General features: G+C 43.2%; 1 protein-coding gene across 1 annotated transcript; it reads left to right on the top strand.

Annotated features, from left to right (window-relative positions):
* Window positions 1–14,479: 14,479 nt before the first annotated feature.
* On the top strand, window positions 14,480–14,977 carry LOC121279194 (corticoliberin). Its single transcript, XM_041190216.1, has one exon. The coding sequence runs from the start codon at window positions 14,480–14,482 to the stop codon at window positions 14,975–14,977; it is 498 nt and encodes a 165-aa protein (XP_041046150.1).
* The last annotated feature ends 24 nt before the right edge of the window (window positions 14,978–15,001 follow it).

Here is a 15,001-nt window from a genome sequence, read left to right on the forward strand (position 1 = left end):
GACAGGGTTGATAGAGGGAAACTATTCCCTCTGGTGGAAAAGTCCAGAACCTTCAAATTAGAATTAGGCTGTTCAGGACTAAATTTGATAGATTTTTTGTGCCAGGGTTTTATTGAACCAAGGCAGGTAGATAGAGTTAAAATACTGATCAGCGTAGTCCAATAGAACAGGCTAGAGGGCCTGAATGGCCCACGCTTAATTGTATGTTTCTATATAACAACCTGTAAAACAACATCCCATGTGAAAGAGAGAGAAAGAGAAGGGAGAGAGAGAGCTTGAGTGAAACAATGTTTGAGACCAACAGATAAAAATGGCGGCAGTACTTCAGGGGGCGGGGGGCAGGGGGCAGGGGGCAGGATGGCAGGATGGCAGGAGGGCAGGAGGGCAGGATGGCAGGAGGGCAGGAGGGCAGGACGGCAGGATGGCAGGAGGCAGGGAGAGGATGCCAGGGGGCAGAGGGCTGGACGGTAGGGGGAGTAGGGGGGCAGGGGGGCGGACAGCAGGGCAGCAGGGGGCAGAGGGCTGGACGGTAGGGGGAGTAGGGGGGCAGGGGGGTGGACAGCAGGGCAGCAGGGGGCAGAGGGCTGGACGGTAGGGGGCAGGAGGCCAGGGGGTTAGGGGGAGGATGGCAGGGGGGCAGGGGGGAGGACGGCAGGATGGCAGGGGGGGCAGGGGGCAGGTGAGCAGGGGGCAGGGTGGCAGGAGGGCAGGGGGCAGGTGAGCAGGGGGCAGGGTGGCAGGAGGGCAGGGGGCAGATGGGCAGGATGTCTGTGGAGCAGAAGACAGAGTGAGAATTGAGAGAGCAAATCAATTAAAAAATCAAGGAGGGCAGCAAGTAGGGGATTGGAGAGCCCTGAGATGAGGAGCACATCGCTAGGAGTTCAGGCAATAGAGTGGACTGAGCATCAGTGGGTACGATGAAACAAACTAAAAATATCATCACTGCAAAAGAGGGTTCTGACTGGTATTTTTATTACATAAGTCTTTAGTTTATTTCTGTTCAGTTTAGTTAGCCTAATATATAGAGGCATTGTAGGAATCCTCAGTCCTGTGGAATGTACATCCAGTACCATGTAGGAACTCCAGGATGCCTCTTGTGTCCTGGACAAACAGAGGTGCATGACATTTTGTCAGCTGGAGCAACTCAAGCTCCAGGTTTTGGAGCTCATGCAACAGTTGGCGTCAATGCAGTGCATCCACAAGATTGAGAGCTATGTGGTTAGCATTCTGGATGCGGTCACCCTGCAGCTTAAGGAAATGCGGGCAGAGGTAACCAAGGAGGACCAGGCCGGACATGCAAGAGTTCACTGAATTTATCTCGCTTTTCACGCCGTATTCATTTCTGAATATGACTGAGAGTGATGGTTCCTCTGAGGTGTGCAGCCACAGCCAGGTCCACTAGACCATGGCTGGCTCAACTGTACAGGAGGAAGATTGGGAAAGCAATAGTGACCGTGGATTTGATAGTTAGGGGAACAGACAGGCATTTCTGCAGTTGCTGATGTGAATCCAGGATGTTAGTTTGCAAATTGAGAAAGGAAAATACTGCTGATGTAGGAAATCTGGAATAAAAAAAAGAAAATGCTGGAAATACTCAGCAGTTCTGGCAGCATATGTGGAGAGGGAAACAGAGTTAACATTTAGAATATTGATGAAGGGCCTTTGACCTGAAATGTTAATTCTGTTTCTCCCCACAGATGCTGCCTGACCTGCTGAGAATTGCCAGCCTTTTCTGTTCATATATGCCATGTTGCCTTCTCAAAGATGTCACTGAACAGCTGAAGAGCACTCCTAGCCAGTGGTTGTGATTCATAAAGGGACCAACAACATAGGTAGAAAGAGGAGTGACGTCCTGTAGGCAGATTTTAGGAATCTAGGAAAGAAACTAGCAAGCAAGACCTCAAAGGTAGTCATCTCCGGATTACTCCTTCTGGCATGTGTTAGTGCATGTAGAAATAAGAGGATATAGAACATTAATGCAAGGCTGAAGAAATGGTGAAACAGGGAGAGTATCAGATTTCTGGGACATTGGAACTTGATCTGGGGAACATGGGCCCTGTACAAGCCAGAAGGGATTGCACCTGAACAGAACTAGGACCAATGTTCCTGCAGTGCTGTTGGAGAGGGTTTAAATTAATTTGGTAGTGAGATGGGAACCATCTTGGAGAGACAAATAGCACTAGAGTAAGAAATAGTCGCGTATTAGATGGGGCCAGAGTAAGAGGGAATCTAATAAAGCCTAAATTAGGTGTACTATGCCTATATGTGAGCCCACGGAATATGGTAAATAAAGTTAGTGAGCTACAGGCGCAGGTAGCCACGTGGGAAAATGATGCTTTGGCGATATGGAGACCTAGCTCAATAAAGGGCAGAACTAGATGCTAAATATTTGTAGCTGCGAGATGTTCCGGAAAGATAGGAAAGGAAGAAAAGGAAGAGGTGGCACTGATTAAGGATAATAACACAACGCTGGACAGAGAGAATGTCCCAGAGGGATCAACAAGAAAATTTATTTGATTAGAGTTAAGAAATAATAGAGGTAACATTCCAATTCTGATTTTATTCTATAGACCAGCAACTAATGGTAAAAATAGAGAGGAACTAATTTTCAAGGAAATTACAAAAAGCTGCAAACACTATAGAGTAGTTATAATACGGGACTTTAATTATCTTAATTTGGACAGGAATAGTAACAGCATAAAAGGCAGAATGGGGTTAGAGTTTTTGAAGTGTGTTCAGGAGAATTTTCTTCATCAGTATGTTTCCGACCCAGTGAGGAAGAAGGTGTTGCTGGATCTGGTTCTCAGGAATGAGGTGGGTCAAGTGAATCAATTGTCTGTAGGGGGAACTTTTAGGGGACAGTGATCATGGCATCATAAGGTTTAGGTTAGCTGTGGGGGAGGACAAGGAGCAATCCAGAGTTAAAAAAAATTGATGGAGGGCCAATTTCAATAAGGTGAGAATGGATTTGTCCAGATAAATTGGAGTCAAAGATTGGCAGGAAAAACTATAATGAAACAATGAGTACTTTTAAAAAGGAGATAGTTCAGACACGGTTGAAGTTCATTCCCATGAGGGGGAATGATAGGACCAACAAAGCCAGATCTCCTTGGATGAAGACTGTAACAGAGAGTAAGATGAAGCAGAAACAGTGTGCTTATGACAGACGTCATGTTGATAATACAATTGAGAATTGGGCTGAATGTAGAAAGTTCAGAGGGGAAGTGAAAAGAACATCAAAGACAGAGTACGAGAAGAGACTGGCAGCTAACATAAAAGGGAATACAAAAGTCATCTGTAGACATATAAGTAGTAAAAGGGTAGTGAAATGAGAACAGGGATTAATTAGGAATGAAAAGGGGATTTTAAGCATGGAGGGGGAAGGCAAGACCAAAGTACTAATTGAGTGCTTTGCATCTGTCTTTACCAAGAAAAAAGATGTTGCCAAAGGCATAATGAAAGATGAGGCAGCTGAGACACTGGATGGGATAAAAATTGTCAAAAGGGAGGTATTAGAATGGCATTCTGCACTTAGCTTGAAAAGTCTCCAATATTGGATTAGATGCATCCAAGGACACTGAGGGAATTAAGGCTGGAAATTTCAGAGGCACTGGCTACAATCTTCCAATGCTCCTTAGATACAGGGATGGTGGCAGAGGACTGGAGAATTGCAAACGTTACACCCTTGTTTAAAAAAAGACTATAATGATAAACCCATCAACTGCAGACCTGACGGTTTAACCTCAGTGAAGGGAAAGATTTAATAAATGATAATCCAGGACAAATTTAACAGTCACTTGAACAAGGATGGATCAATTAAGGAAAACCAACATGAATTTCTTGAGAGCAAATTACGCTTAGCTAAATTTATTGAGTTTTTGATGAGATAACAGATAAGTTGATGGGGGCAATAAGGTTGATGCGGTGTACATGGACTTCCAAAAGGCATTTGTTAAAATGTGACATAACTGGCTTCTCAGCAAGGTTGAAGCACAGGGAATAAAAGGGACAGTGGATATGAAATTGGCTGAGTGGCAGGGAATGGGGAATAGTGGTGACCGGCTGTTTATCAGACTGAAGGAAGCTATATAGCAGGAGTTGTTATTACGAACTTTTTCTTGATCTATATTAATGACTTGGGTGTGCAGGGCACAATTTCAAAATTTCCAGAAGACACAAAGACAGAGTACGAGAAGAGACTGGCAGCTAACATAAAAGGGAATACAAAAGTCATCTGTAGACATATAAGTAGTAAAAGGGTAGTGAAATGAGAACAGGGATTAATTAGGAATGAAAAGGGGATTTTAAGCATGGAGGGGGAAGGCAAGACCAAAGTACTAATTGAGTGCTTTGCATCTGTCTTTACCAAGAAAAAAGATGTTGCCAAAGGCATAATGAAAGATGAATTGTGAGAGGATACTGGTAAACTACAAGAGGACCTAACAGGCTGGTGGAATTGGTGGACACATTGCAGAGCAAATTTAATGCAAAGAATTGTGAAGCGAGAATATCAATAGGCTGGTCAGGTGGGCAGAAAAGTGGCAAATGGAATTCAACCCAGAGAAGTGTGAGGTGATGCATTTGGGGAGGTCAAACAAGGCGAAGGATTAAACCATAAATAGGAGGATATTGAGGGGTATGGCGGAAGTGAGGGACCTTGGAGTGAATGTCCACAGGTCCCTGAAGGTAGCAGAAGAGGTTGATAATGTGGTTATGAAGACCAATGGAATCCTTTCTTTTACTAGCCATGGTTTAGAATACAAGAGCAGGGGAGCACTGTTGGAACTGTATAAAAAATTAGTTAGGCCATAATATGAGTACTGTGTGCAGTTCTGGTCACCTCATTACAGAAAGGATGTAATTGCATGAGAGAGAACACAGAGGAGATTTATGAGGATGTTGCCAGGACTGGAACATTGCAGCTCTGAGGAAAGATTGGACAGGCTGGGGTTGTTCTCCTTGGAACAGAGGAGGCTGAGGGGAAATTTGATTGAGGTGTACAAAATTGTGAGGGGCCTGGATAGGGTGGATGGGAAGGGCCTATTTCCCTTAGCAGAGAGGTCAGTGACTAGGGGGCATAGATTTAAAGAGATTGGTAGAAAGATTAAAGGGGAGATGAGAAAAAGTTTTTCATCCAGAGGGGGTCTGGAACTCTCAGCCTGAAAGGGTAGTAGAGGCAGAAACACTCAACACAGTTAAAAGGTGTCTGGATATGCACCTCAAGTGCTGTAACCTGCAGGGCTGTGGACCAAATGCTGGAAAGTGGATTAGGTTGGGTGGCTCATTTCTCGGTTGGCACAGACACAATGGGCCAAGTGGCCTCTTTCCATGCCGTAAACTTTCTGTGATTCTGTGAAACATTTTATTAGGAAGAACGGGGAAAGACAATACAAACTAAAAGATACAATTCTAAAAGGGGTGCAGGAGCAGAGGGCCATGGGGGTATGTATGTACAAATTGTTGAAGGTAGCGAGGCAGATTGAGAAAATGCTTAATAAGACATATGGGATCCTGGGAGTCAGCGCGGACCTGTGGGAGCTGAGGAGTGCCTATAAATAAAGACCGGGCATTGCAGAGTGGTCTGTCTTGCTGAGAGTCGGCGCGGGCCTGCGGGAGATAGTCGGGAGCTTAGGAGTGCACTATTTCACCATTTCAGCTACTGTCAGGCAGGAGTGGGGTGGGGGGGGGTGGTGGAGAAAAGCAACTGTGATGTCACAGAAAGCTAGCAAGTTGATTGGCCGATAAATGCTCAGTCTAAGGGACAGTGTGTGAAAAACCAGCTTGGGACACCCGAGTTAAGGTAGATCTATAAATAAAAGATAAATCTACAAATAAAAAGAACTAAAACTTTAAAATAAAAAACAACGACTTAAAACTTCAAAATTAAAATATAACAAAAATAAAAAGCAATGAAAATAAAATAATTAAGACAAGCATCTAAGGCACACACCGGTGTAGTTAAGAAGCATATAACTTTCAGTAGTCAGTGGTACTAGCATTCAATAAGCACAGTAAATTGTAACATACATAGGAAGAAAGTAATTACAATAAATTAACTAAATAACGTAAGTTAAAATGGCGGATCAGGTGTTAAGATGCAGCTGTGGAATGCGGGTGCTTTTGGACGCCAAGGCAATCCATGACAAACACATTTGCAGGAAAAGTAAGCAGCTAGAGGAATTTCAGATGAGGGTTATTGATCTGGAAGCTGAACTGCAAACACACTGCACAACATAAGGGAGGGGGAGAAATACATGGACACTTTGTTCCAGAAGATGGTCACACCTCTTGGAATAGGGTCATCTGTTTTGGTCAGCAGTGAGGGACAGGAGGATGTGACCATCAATGAGACAGATAATGGGACCAAGCAGACAGAAGTGATGGAGCCTCAGACTTTGCAATTGTCAAACAGGTTTGAGGTACTCGCAACTTGTGTGGATGAAAGGGAGGTCTGCAAGGTGGATGAGCAGGCAGGCCATGACACCATGGTACAGGAAGCTGTTCAAGTTGGGGGAGCAAAAAGCAATGTAGTGGTAGTTGGGGATAGTATAGTAAGGGGGATTGACACTGTTCTCTGTAGTGAAGAGCGAGAGTCCCGAAGGCTACGTTGCCTGCCCGGTGCCAGGGTTTGGGACATCTGTTCAGGGCTGGAGAGGAACTTGCAGTGGGAGGAGGAGGACCCAGTTGTTATGGTCCATGTAGGTACCAATGACATAGGCAGTTCAAAGAAAGAGGTTCTGCAAAGTTAGAATGAGGAGCTAAGTATCAAATTAAGAATCAGAACCTCAAAGGTAATAATCTCTGGATTATTACCTGAGCCGTGTGAAAATTGGCATAGGCAAATAGGATTAGAGAGATAAATGCGTGACTCAAAGATTGGTGTTGGGGGAAGTGGGTTCCAGCTTGTGGGGCACTAGCATCAGTTTACACTGAACCATTCTGGGGAAAGGTTCTTGCAAATCGCTTAGCTCGGGAAGTAGAGAGGGCTTCAAACTAAACAAAAGGGGTCAGGGATCAAGTTTGGTAGATGTAGCAAATTAAGGGGGGAGGTCAAGACAGGAGAGCAAAATAATAATATGGGAAATGGGTGTCAGGGAATGGCAGGAAGGGACAGAGGGAAAAAACCTAAGAATACACCAAGTTTCTCTCTCCCTTTCACCCCCTTGATTACAGCTATTACTGGAATGTTTTTTGTATCCTCTATAGTGAAGACAGAAGTAACACATTAGTTCATTTCTTCTGCCATTTCCTTATTATCTACAATTAACTCCCCATTGTTACCTTTTAGAGGACCAACGCTCACTTTACTTATTCTTTTCCTTTTTAAATACCTGTATAATCTTTTGCTATCCATTTTTACATTTCTAGCTGGTTTCCTCTCATGTTCTAATTTATTTCCCCTGATTAACCTTTTAGTCATTCTTTGCTATTTATATTATGAGCAATCATCTGTCCTGCCCTTCATCTTTGCACAGTTATATGCTTTGTCATTGGTACCTACATGGACCATAACAACTGGGTCCTCCTCCTCCCACTGCAAGTTCCTCTCCAGCCCTGAACAGATGTCCCAAACCCTGGCACCGGGCAGGCAACGTAGCCTTCGGGACTCTCGCTCTTCACTACAGAGAACAGTGTCAATCCCCCTTACTATACTATCCCCAACCACCACTACATTGCTTTTTGCTCCCCCAACTTGAACAGCTTCCTGTACCATGGTGTCATGGCCTGCCTGCTCATCCACCTTGCAGACCTGGATGTTACAAAGGTAACTAAAAATCAAAGCTGAAGGCTCTGTAACTGAATGCACGTAGCATTCATAACAAAGTAAATGAATTGATGGCCCGCATTAAAGTAAATAAATATGATCTGATAGCCATTATGGAGATGTGGCTGCAGGACAACAAGCATTGGGTCCTGAATATTGAGGGGTATATGACAGTCAAAATGAATAGGAAGCTAGGTAAAGGTGGAGGGGCAGCACTGTTAATCAAAGGTGGCATTGGTGCAATAGTTAGGGATGACATTGGTTCAGGAGATCAGGATGTAGAATTGGTATGGGTAGAGATGAGGAATAGCAAGGGAAAAGAGTCCCTAGTGGGATTGGTCTGCAGGCTTCCATCAGTATCCAAAATGTAAAACAAAGTATTCAGGAAGAAATATTAGGTGCTTTTGATAAAGGGGTGGCAATAACCATGGGTGATTTTAGCTGGAAAAATTAGATTGGCAGTAGCCTGGATGAGGAGTTCTTAGAATGCTTTTGAAATAGTTTATTAGAGCAGCATGTTGTCGAACCAACCAAAGAGCAGGTTATACTAAACTTCGTATTGTGTAATGTGACAGGATTAATTAATGACCTCAGAGTAAAGATATCTCTGAATAGCAGTGACCACAATATGATTGAACTTTACATCCAGTTTGAAAAGGAGGAGTGGGTCTAAGGCTAGTATCTTAAATTTAAATAAGGGCAGCTATGTGGGCATTAAAGCTGAGCTAGCTGAAGTGTACTGGGATACTGGGCTAGAGGATAGATCAATAGAGAAGCAGTAGCAAACATTTAAGTGGAGGTTTCAGAATATTCAGAATAAGTATATTCCTACAATAAAGAAAAATTCGAAGGAGAGGACCCAACATTTGTGGTTAACCAAAGAAGTTAAGGAAAGCATCAAACTTAAAGAAAAAGCATATAACTGTGCAAAGATGAAGGGCAGGACAGATGATTGCTCATAATATAAAGAATAGCAAAGAATGACTAAAAGGTTAATCAGGGGAAATAAATTAGAACATGAGAGGAAACCAGCTAGAAATGTAAAAATGGATAGCAAAAGATAATACAGGTATTTAAAAAGGAAAAGAGTAAGTAAAGTGAGTGTTGGTCCTCTAAAGGGTAACAATGGGGAGTTAATTGTAGATAATAAGGAAATGGCAGAAGAAATGAACTAATTTGTTACTTCTGTCTTCACTATAGAGGATACAAAAAACATTCCAGTAATAGCTGTAATCAAGGGGGTGAAAGGGAGAGAGAAACTTGGTGAAATTGCAATCACTAGGGAAGCGGTACTGAGCAAACTTATGTGATGGAGCTGCAGGCTGACAAGTCTTCGGGTCCTAATGGACTATATCCTAGAGTCTTAAAAGAGGTGGCTAATGATGTAGTAGATGTACTGGTGTTAAATCTCTAGATTCTGGAAAGGTTCCATCAGACTGGAAAGTAGAAAATATAACGCATCCATTCAAGAAGTGTGCAAGGCAGAAAACAGGAAACTAGGCCAGTTAGCTTGACGTCTGTTGCAGGGAAGTTGCTAGAATCAATCATTAAAGAGGTTATAGCTGGGCACTTAGAAAAGCTCAAGGTAATCAGAAGAGTCAGCATGGTTTTGTTGAAGGGGAAATCATATTTAATCAATTTATTGGAGTTTTTTGAAGGGTGACATGCGCTGTGGGTAAAGGGAAGGCTGTAGACGTGCTGTACTTGGATTTCCAGAAGACATTTGATAAGGTGCCACATCAAAGGTTATTACAGAAAATAAAAGCTCATGGTGTAAGGAGTAACATATTGGCATGGAGAGAAGATTGGCTGGCTGGCAAAAAACAGAAAATGCATAAACGGCTCTTTTTCTGATTGGCAGGATGTGATGAATGGGGTACCACAGGGGTCTCTGCTGGAGCCTTAACTTTTTACAATTTACATCAATGACTTTGATGAGGGGAGCAATGGCATGGTAGCTAAATTTGCAGATGACACAAAGATAGGTGTGTGGTGAAAAGCACATAAGGAGGTTGCAGATGGATATAGATAAGTTAAGTGAGTGGGCAAAAATCTGGCAAATGAAGTATAGTGTGGGAAAATGTGTCGTTGTTCACTTTGGCAGGAAGAATAAAAAAGCAGAGTATTGCTAATTGGAGAATGGCTGCAAAATTCCGGGGTGCAGAGGGATCTAGGTGTTCTAGTATTTGAGTCACAACAAGTTAGTATGGAGGTACAGCAAGTAATTAAGAAGGCTAATGAAATGTTATCCTTTATTACAAGAGGAATCAAACATAAAGGTAAGGATGTTATGCTTCAGTTATACAGGGAATTGGTGAGGTCGCATCTTGAATACAGTGTGCAGTTTTGGCCTCCTTATTTAAGGAAGGATGTAAATGCATTGAGATGGTTCAAAGGAGTTTACTAGTTTGACACCTGAAATGAGTGGGTTGTCTTAAGAGGAAAGGTTGGACAGACTGGGCTTGTTCCCTCTTGAGTTTAGAAGAGTGAGGGGTGATTTGATTGAAGTATACAAGATCCTGAATTGTCTTGACAAGGTGGACATGGAATGGTTCTTTCCTCTTGTGGGTGAGTGCAGAACTAGGGGGCACTGTTTAAAATTAGGAGTTACCCTTTTAGGACAGAGATGAGAGAATTTTATTCTCTCAGAGGGTTGTGCAACTTTGGAATTCCCTGCCTCAGAAGGTGGTGGAGGTGGGATCCTTGTGTATTTTTAAGGCAGAGGTAGATAGATTCTTGTTAGGCAAAGGAATCAAAGGTTATCAAGGATAGATGGGAATGTGGAACTCAAAACACAAACAGATCAGCCATGGTCTTATTGAATGGCAGAACAAGCTTGAGGGGTTGAATGGTCTACTCCTGTTGTTATTTCTTATGTTCTATTTTCTTATGAACTTTATAAATAGAAGTGTAGAGTATAAAAGCGGGAAGCTAGGGTGAACCTGTATAACACACTGGTTCAGCCTCAACTGGAAATTGTTTCCAGATCTGGGCACCATATTTTAGGAAGGATGTGAAGGCATTGGAGAAGTTGTGGAAAAGATTTACAAGGATGGTTCCAGGGATTAGAGACTTCAGTTATGTGGTTAGATTGGAGAAACCGAGACTGTTCTCCTTGGAGAAGAGGCGATTGATGGGAGATTTAATAGAGGTGTTTAAAACCATGAGGGGTCTGGTCAGAATAGATGGGGAGAAACTTCCCATTAGCAGAAGAGCCCAGAACCAGAATTCACTGTTTTAAGATGATTGGCAAAAGAACCAGAGGCCACATGAGGAGAAATTTCTTTATGCAGCCAGTAGTTAGGATCTGGAATGTTCTGCATGGGAGTGCGGTGCTGGGGATTCAATTGTAGCTTTCAAAAGGTAATTGAATAATTATCTGAAGAAACAGAAATTACCCGCTACAGAGAAAGGGCGGGAGGCTGGGACTAGCTGCATTGCTCTAGCCGGCAGGGATACGACGGGCGAATGGCCTCCTTCTGTGCTGTAACTATTCTAGGGTCCTAATTTTCAGTAGCCCCATCACAACTTTTACAACTTCAGTCGGATTCTGTTGTCTCTGGCCTGCCTCATGCCAGAAGTCCGTGATGCAGTGTTATTACTACCGTTTTCCAGTTAGGAGCAATGCTACCGATCTCCTTGATGAAGAAGCAGTGGAACATTGGCCTTTCCAGAAGTCATTAGAAAGTGTGTCAGATATCTGCAACATGGAAGATTCGGCAACAACCTGGCAATCATCACTGGGAAATATGCAAAATGTTCTATGGAAGCAATAAAAATCATAAACAGGAAAAGTTATTGAAAGAAAAACGCAGAACTCTTTCATGTGCCATACACCCGTGTGTTTCAATGATACAAACAGAATTTTAAGATCAATCATTGTCTCTACAATTAAACTCTCAACTGAATCTTGAAACCTTCGCATTGAATGTTCGGGTTGATTCACTCGTCCAAATAAAAACCTCCCGAACTGAATGTGAACCTGCTTTACAGGTGAAAAGGGAATATCGTGCTGGAATGTGCTCGGCCCTAAAGGGGGGAAACTCCACGATTTGAAGTAAACAAACAGTAATTCCTGACACTATTGCATCAGTTGAGCAGAGTTCAAGTAAACGTTTGAGATCTTCCAAGGGATCACCGCCAAACTGGCTCAAGCCACTATCATCTCAAACTGCATGGGAAAAACTCTTGGTACCTCTGTCAGAGGCGGGTTCCTCGTCTTCAATCAATAGCCTTGCAGCAGCAATAGTACTGCACACCATCTACCACTGAATTCTTCCGGAATGTACAATTCCCTTTCGTACAAAACCCTAGGATAAAGGCAAAATACTGCGGATGCTGGGAATCTGAAACAAAAACAAGAAGTGCTGGAAAAACTCAGCAGGTCTGGCAGCATCTGTGGAGAGAAAGACAGAGCTCTGAAGAAGTCATACGGACTCGAAACGTTAACTCTATCTTTCTCTCCGCAGATGCTGTCAGACCTGCTGAGTTTTTCCAGCATTTTTTGTTTTGGTACAAAACCCTAGCTTCAGTCCACACCACCCCCCTCCCCCACCCCCCCCCCCCCCAACCCCGCGAGAGGGGTAATTGTCTCGATACAAATATATATTTAAAGGCACTATATACAGAACCGAGTGGCTTCGGGATCAATCGAAATGAGGGAAATAGCGACCCGCGGCTTCTTAATTTTCGTCAGGGAGAGGCGGCTAATTTATATTTTTCAGCACGTCAGACAGCTCCTACACTTTATTCCAATTCCAACCGGCCTCAAACAAAAACAAAAATTGCTGGAAAAAGTCAGCAGGTCTGACAGCGTCAGTGGAAAGACAGAGTTAACGTTTGACACGGACTCGAAACGTTAACTCTGTCTTTCTCTTCACAGATGCTATCAGACCTGCTGACTTTTTCCAGCATTTCTGTTTTTGTTTCAGATTTGCAGCATTCGCAGTATTTTGCTTTTATCCTCAAACAACTAACTTTCAACCCCAACTAATACAACCCCAATAATCCTCCAGTTATAAACACAGTAAGACTCCAATCCTAACTCTGTCCTAATTCCGATCAAAGTCCAACTCCATAACAACCCGATTTCCTTTCTGGTTCCAGTTTCAGTAACTCGTGGTCCTAGTGACATTCCTTCAAAGAAATCCCAAACGCTTTTAAATGGAGGATATTCTATACAGGACACTGCTCCCTATTGAAATCATAACCATGAATTGACGTCCAGTACTGCTGTCACTTTGAGATATTTCTTTGGGGAAAAACCTCTATGGAGCTGGGTCCACCCGTCTTGCGAATGAGAGCGGGGCCGCTGGTTAGAAAGATGCAGCTTTCGGTTTCACGGTCACCGATTGTTCGGGAGCTGAGTCACCCGTAGCTTGTCGTGAGTACTTCGTGTGTATGTTTGCGTTAGTGTGTTGGGGGGTGGGGTCTGTGGCTTCCTCCCCCTCACTCTTCATTCATAAGTGCGCCGACACCATATTCCAATGCTCTGCGTCACTAACCAGGCTGTGGACGTGATACCCAAAGCTCCGAAGGAAGTATAAAAGTGCAAGAGCCAGTCTGTACCCCAAATAACTTCCTACCACTTTGCAATCTCATCTGGAGGGAGCAAGGCTGCGGGACTGATCAGAGCCACCACGTTGAGGTGTGTATTTTTATCCACTCGCGGTGTCCCCTCCGTAGCGGCTAACAAGTTGTTACTTTTTAAAAACATGTACAGTCATTTGAAGTTTAATCTTATTCTACCTTAATGTTACAGGACACAGTCGATTACCAGAGTCGAATAGGGAATTGCTAAAAAGAAGCAGGTTTTATGTGGAGGAAATCGATGAGATAATTTAAATGGCATTTTCTATCAGAAAGACTCAGCGTGTTTCCGGCATTTTTAGTATTTAGATTCTCAGCATTCTGAGTATTTTGTGTTCTATAATTTCGATTCGTGTTGTGTCACAAGATTGATGTGTGTCTTACAATTTACATTGGATTCCAGAATTGGTTGCGGTTTTGAATATGATGTATGTATGCATTATATATAAATACTGGTATATTGTATATAAAGAAGGTTCAGATAATTTATTTAAAAATGAAGTTTTGGATGTAAAGTCATACAAAGCCTTGACTATGTCGGATGTGCCTGTGTATGTCTGTGTGTATGTCTGTTTGTCTCTATTTGCGTGCGTCTCTGTCTGTTTTTGTGTGTATCTTTCTATCTCTCTGTTTCTGTGTCTGTGCCTGTGTGCGCTTATGTCTGTTGTATGTGCGTCTGTGTGTGCGTCTGTGTGTGTGTGCCATGCCCTGTTCATCCTGCGTTTAACTTCCCATGCATATAACATCAAACGGAAATGAGTCCTCACTGGGAATGAATCCTGTTTAATTTGGTATGAATGATTTCATCTCCTGATTTGATGGTCAAAGCAACATACCAGTCCAGGGCAGACAAGGAGTGAGAAGTAAAACATTGTTCCTTTTTGAAACATTTTCACGCTTGATGGTGAAAACTCCAAAGTTCATTTAATTTACTCTCTGACTTACATTTCCAGTTCCAACGTCCTGTGCTATTTGCGCCCCTTAACGACCAGTTGCCAAATAACCAAAAAAAAAGCTACTCGAACCAAATGTTTTCTTCTTAATAGTTGCATAAATTCTATAGATAACTAGAATTTTGTGCAATTGTATTTTCGTTTTGTCTTGCAGATTCCCAGCTCCCCTGCTATGAAGACCCCCATGTTGCTGTGCACTGCTATCTTTCTTGTTGCTTTCCTACCCAGCGGTGACTGTCGAGCCTTTGAGAGCCCAGCGTCAGCTAAAAACGGCCCAGATTCACAATCAAAAATCCAACAGTTCATTCTACCACTTTGGATTCGCATTGGAGAGGAATACCTTATGCACCTGGGCAAAACATCCAAGGATCGTTCTCCCGTTGCTCCAAGCCCGCGGGGAATGGCCCTTTCCGACCGAGAGTTCCCAATGAAACCGGCCCAGCTCCAGCGCCTTCTGCAAGACCAAGTTGGAGAATTGGACGAAGTTGACAGTGGATTCCAGGATGAAGTGGATCAGATGTTAGAACGAGGAAAAAGGCTAGACGACCCTCCCATTTCCCTGGATCTAACATTCCACCTTCTAAGAGAAGTGCTAGAGATGGCCAGAGCAGAGCAACTGGCGCAGCAAGCACACAGCAACAGGAAAATAATGGAGCTAATCGGCAAATAGATAGCAGTCACCAAAGATCTGACA

The sequence above is a fragment of the Carcharodon carcharias genome, chromosome 6 (genome assembly GCF_017639515.1).
Source record: "Carcharodon carcharias isolate sCarCar2 chromosome 6, sCarCar2.pri, whole genome shotgun sequence".
Taxonomy (NCBI): Eukaryota; Metazoa; Chordata; class Chondrichthyes; order Lamniformes; family Lamnidae; genus Carcharodon; species Carcharodon carcharias.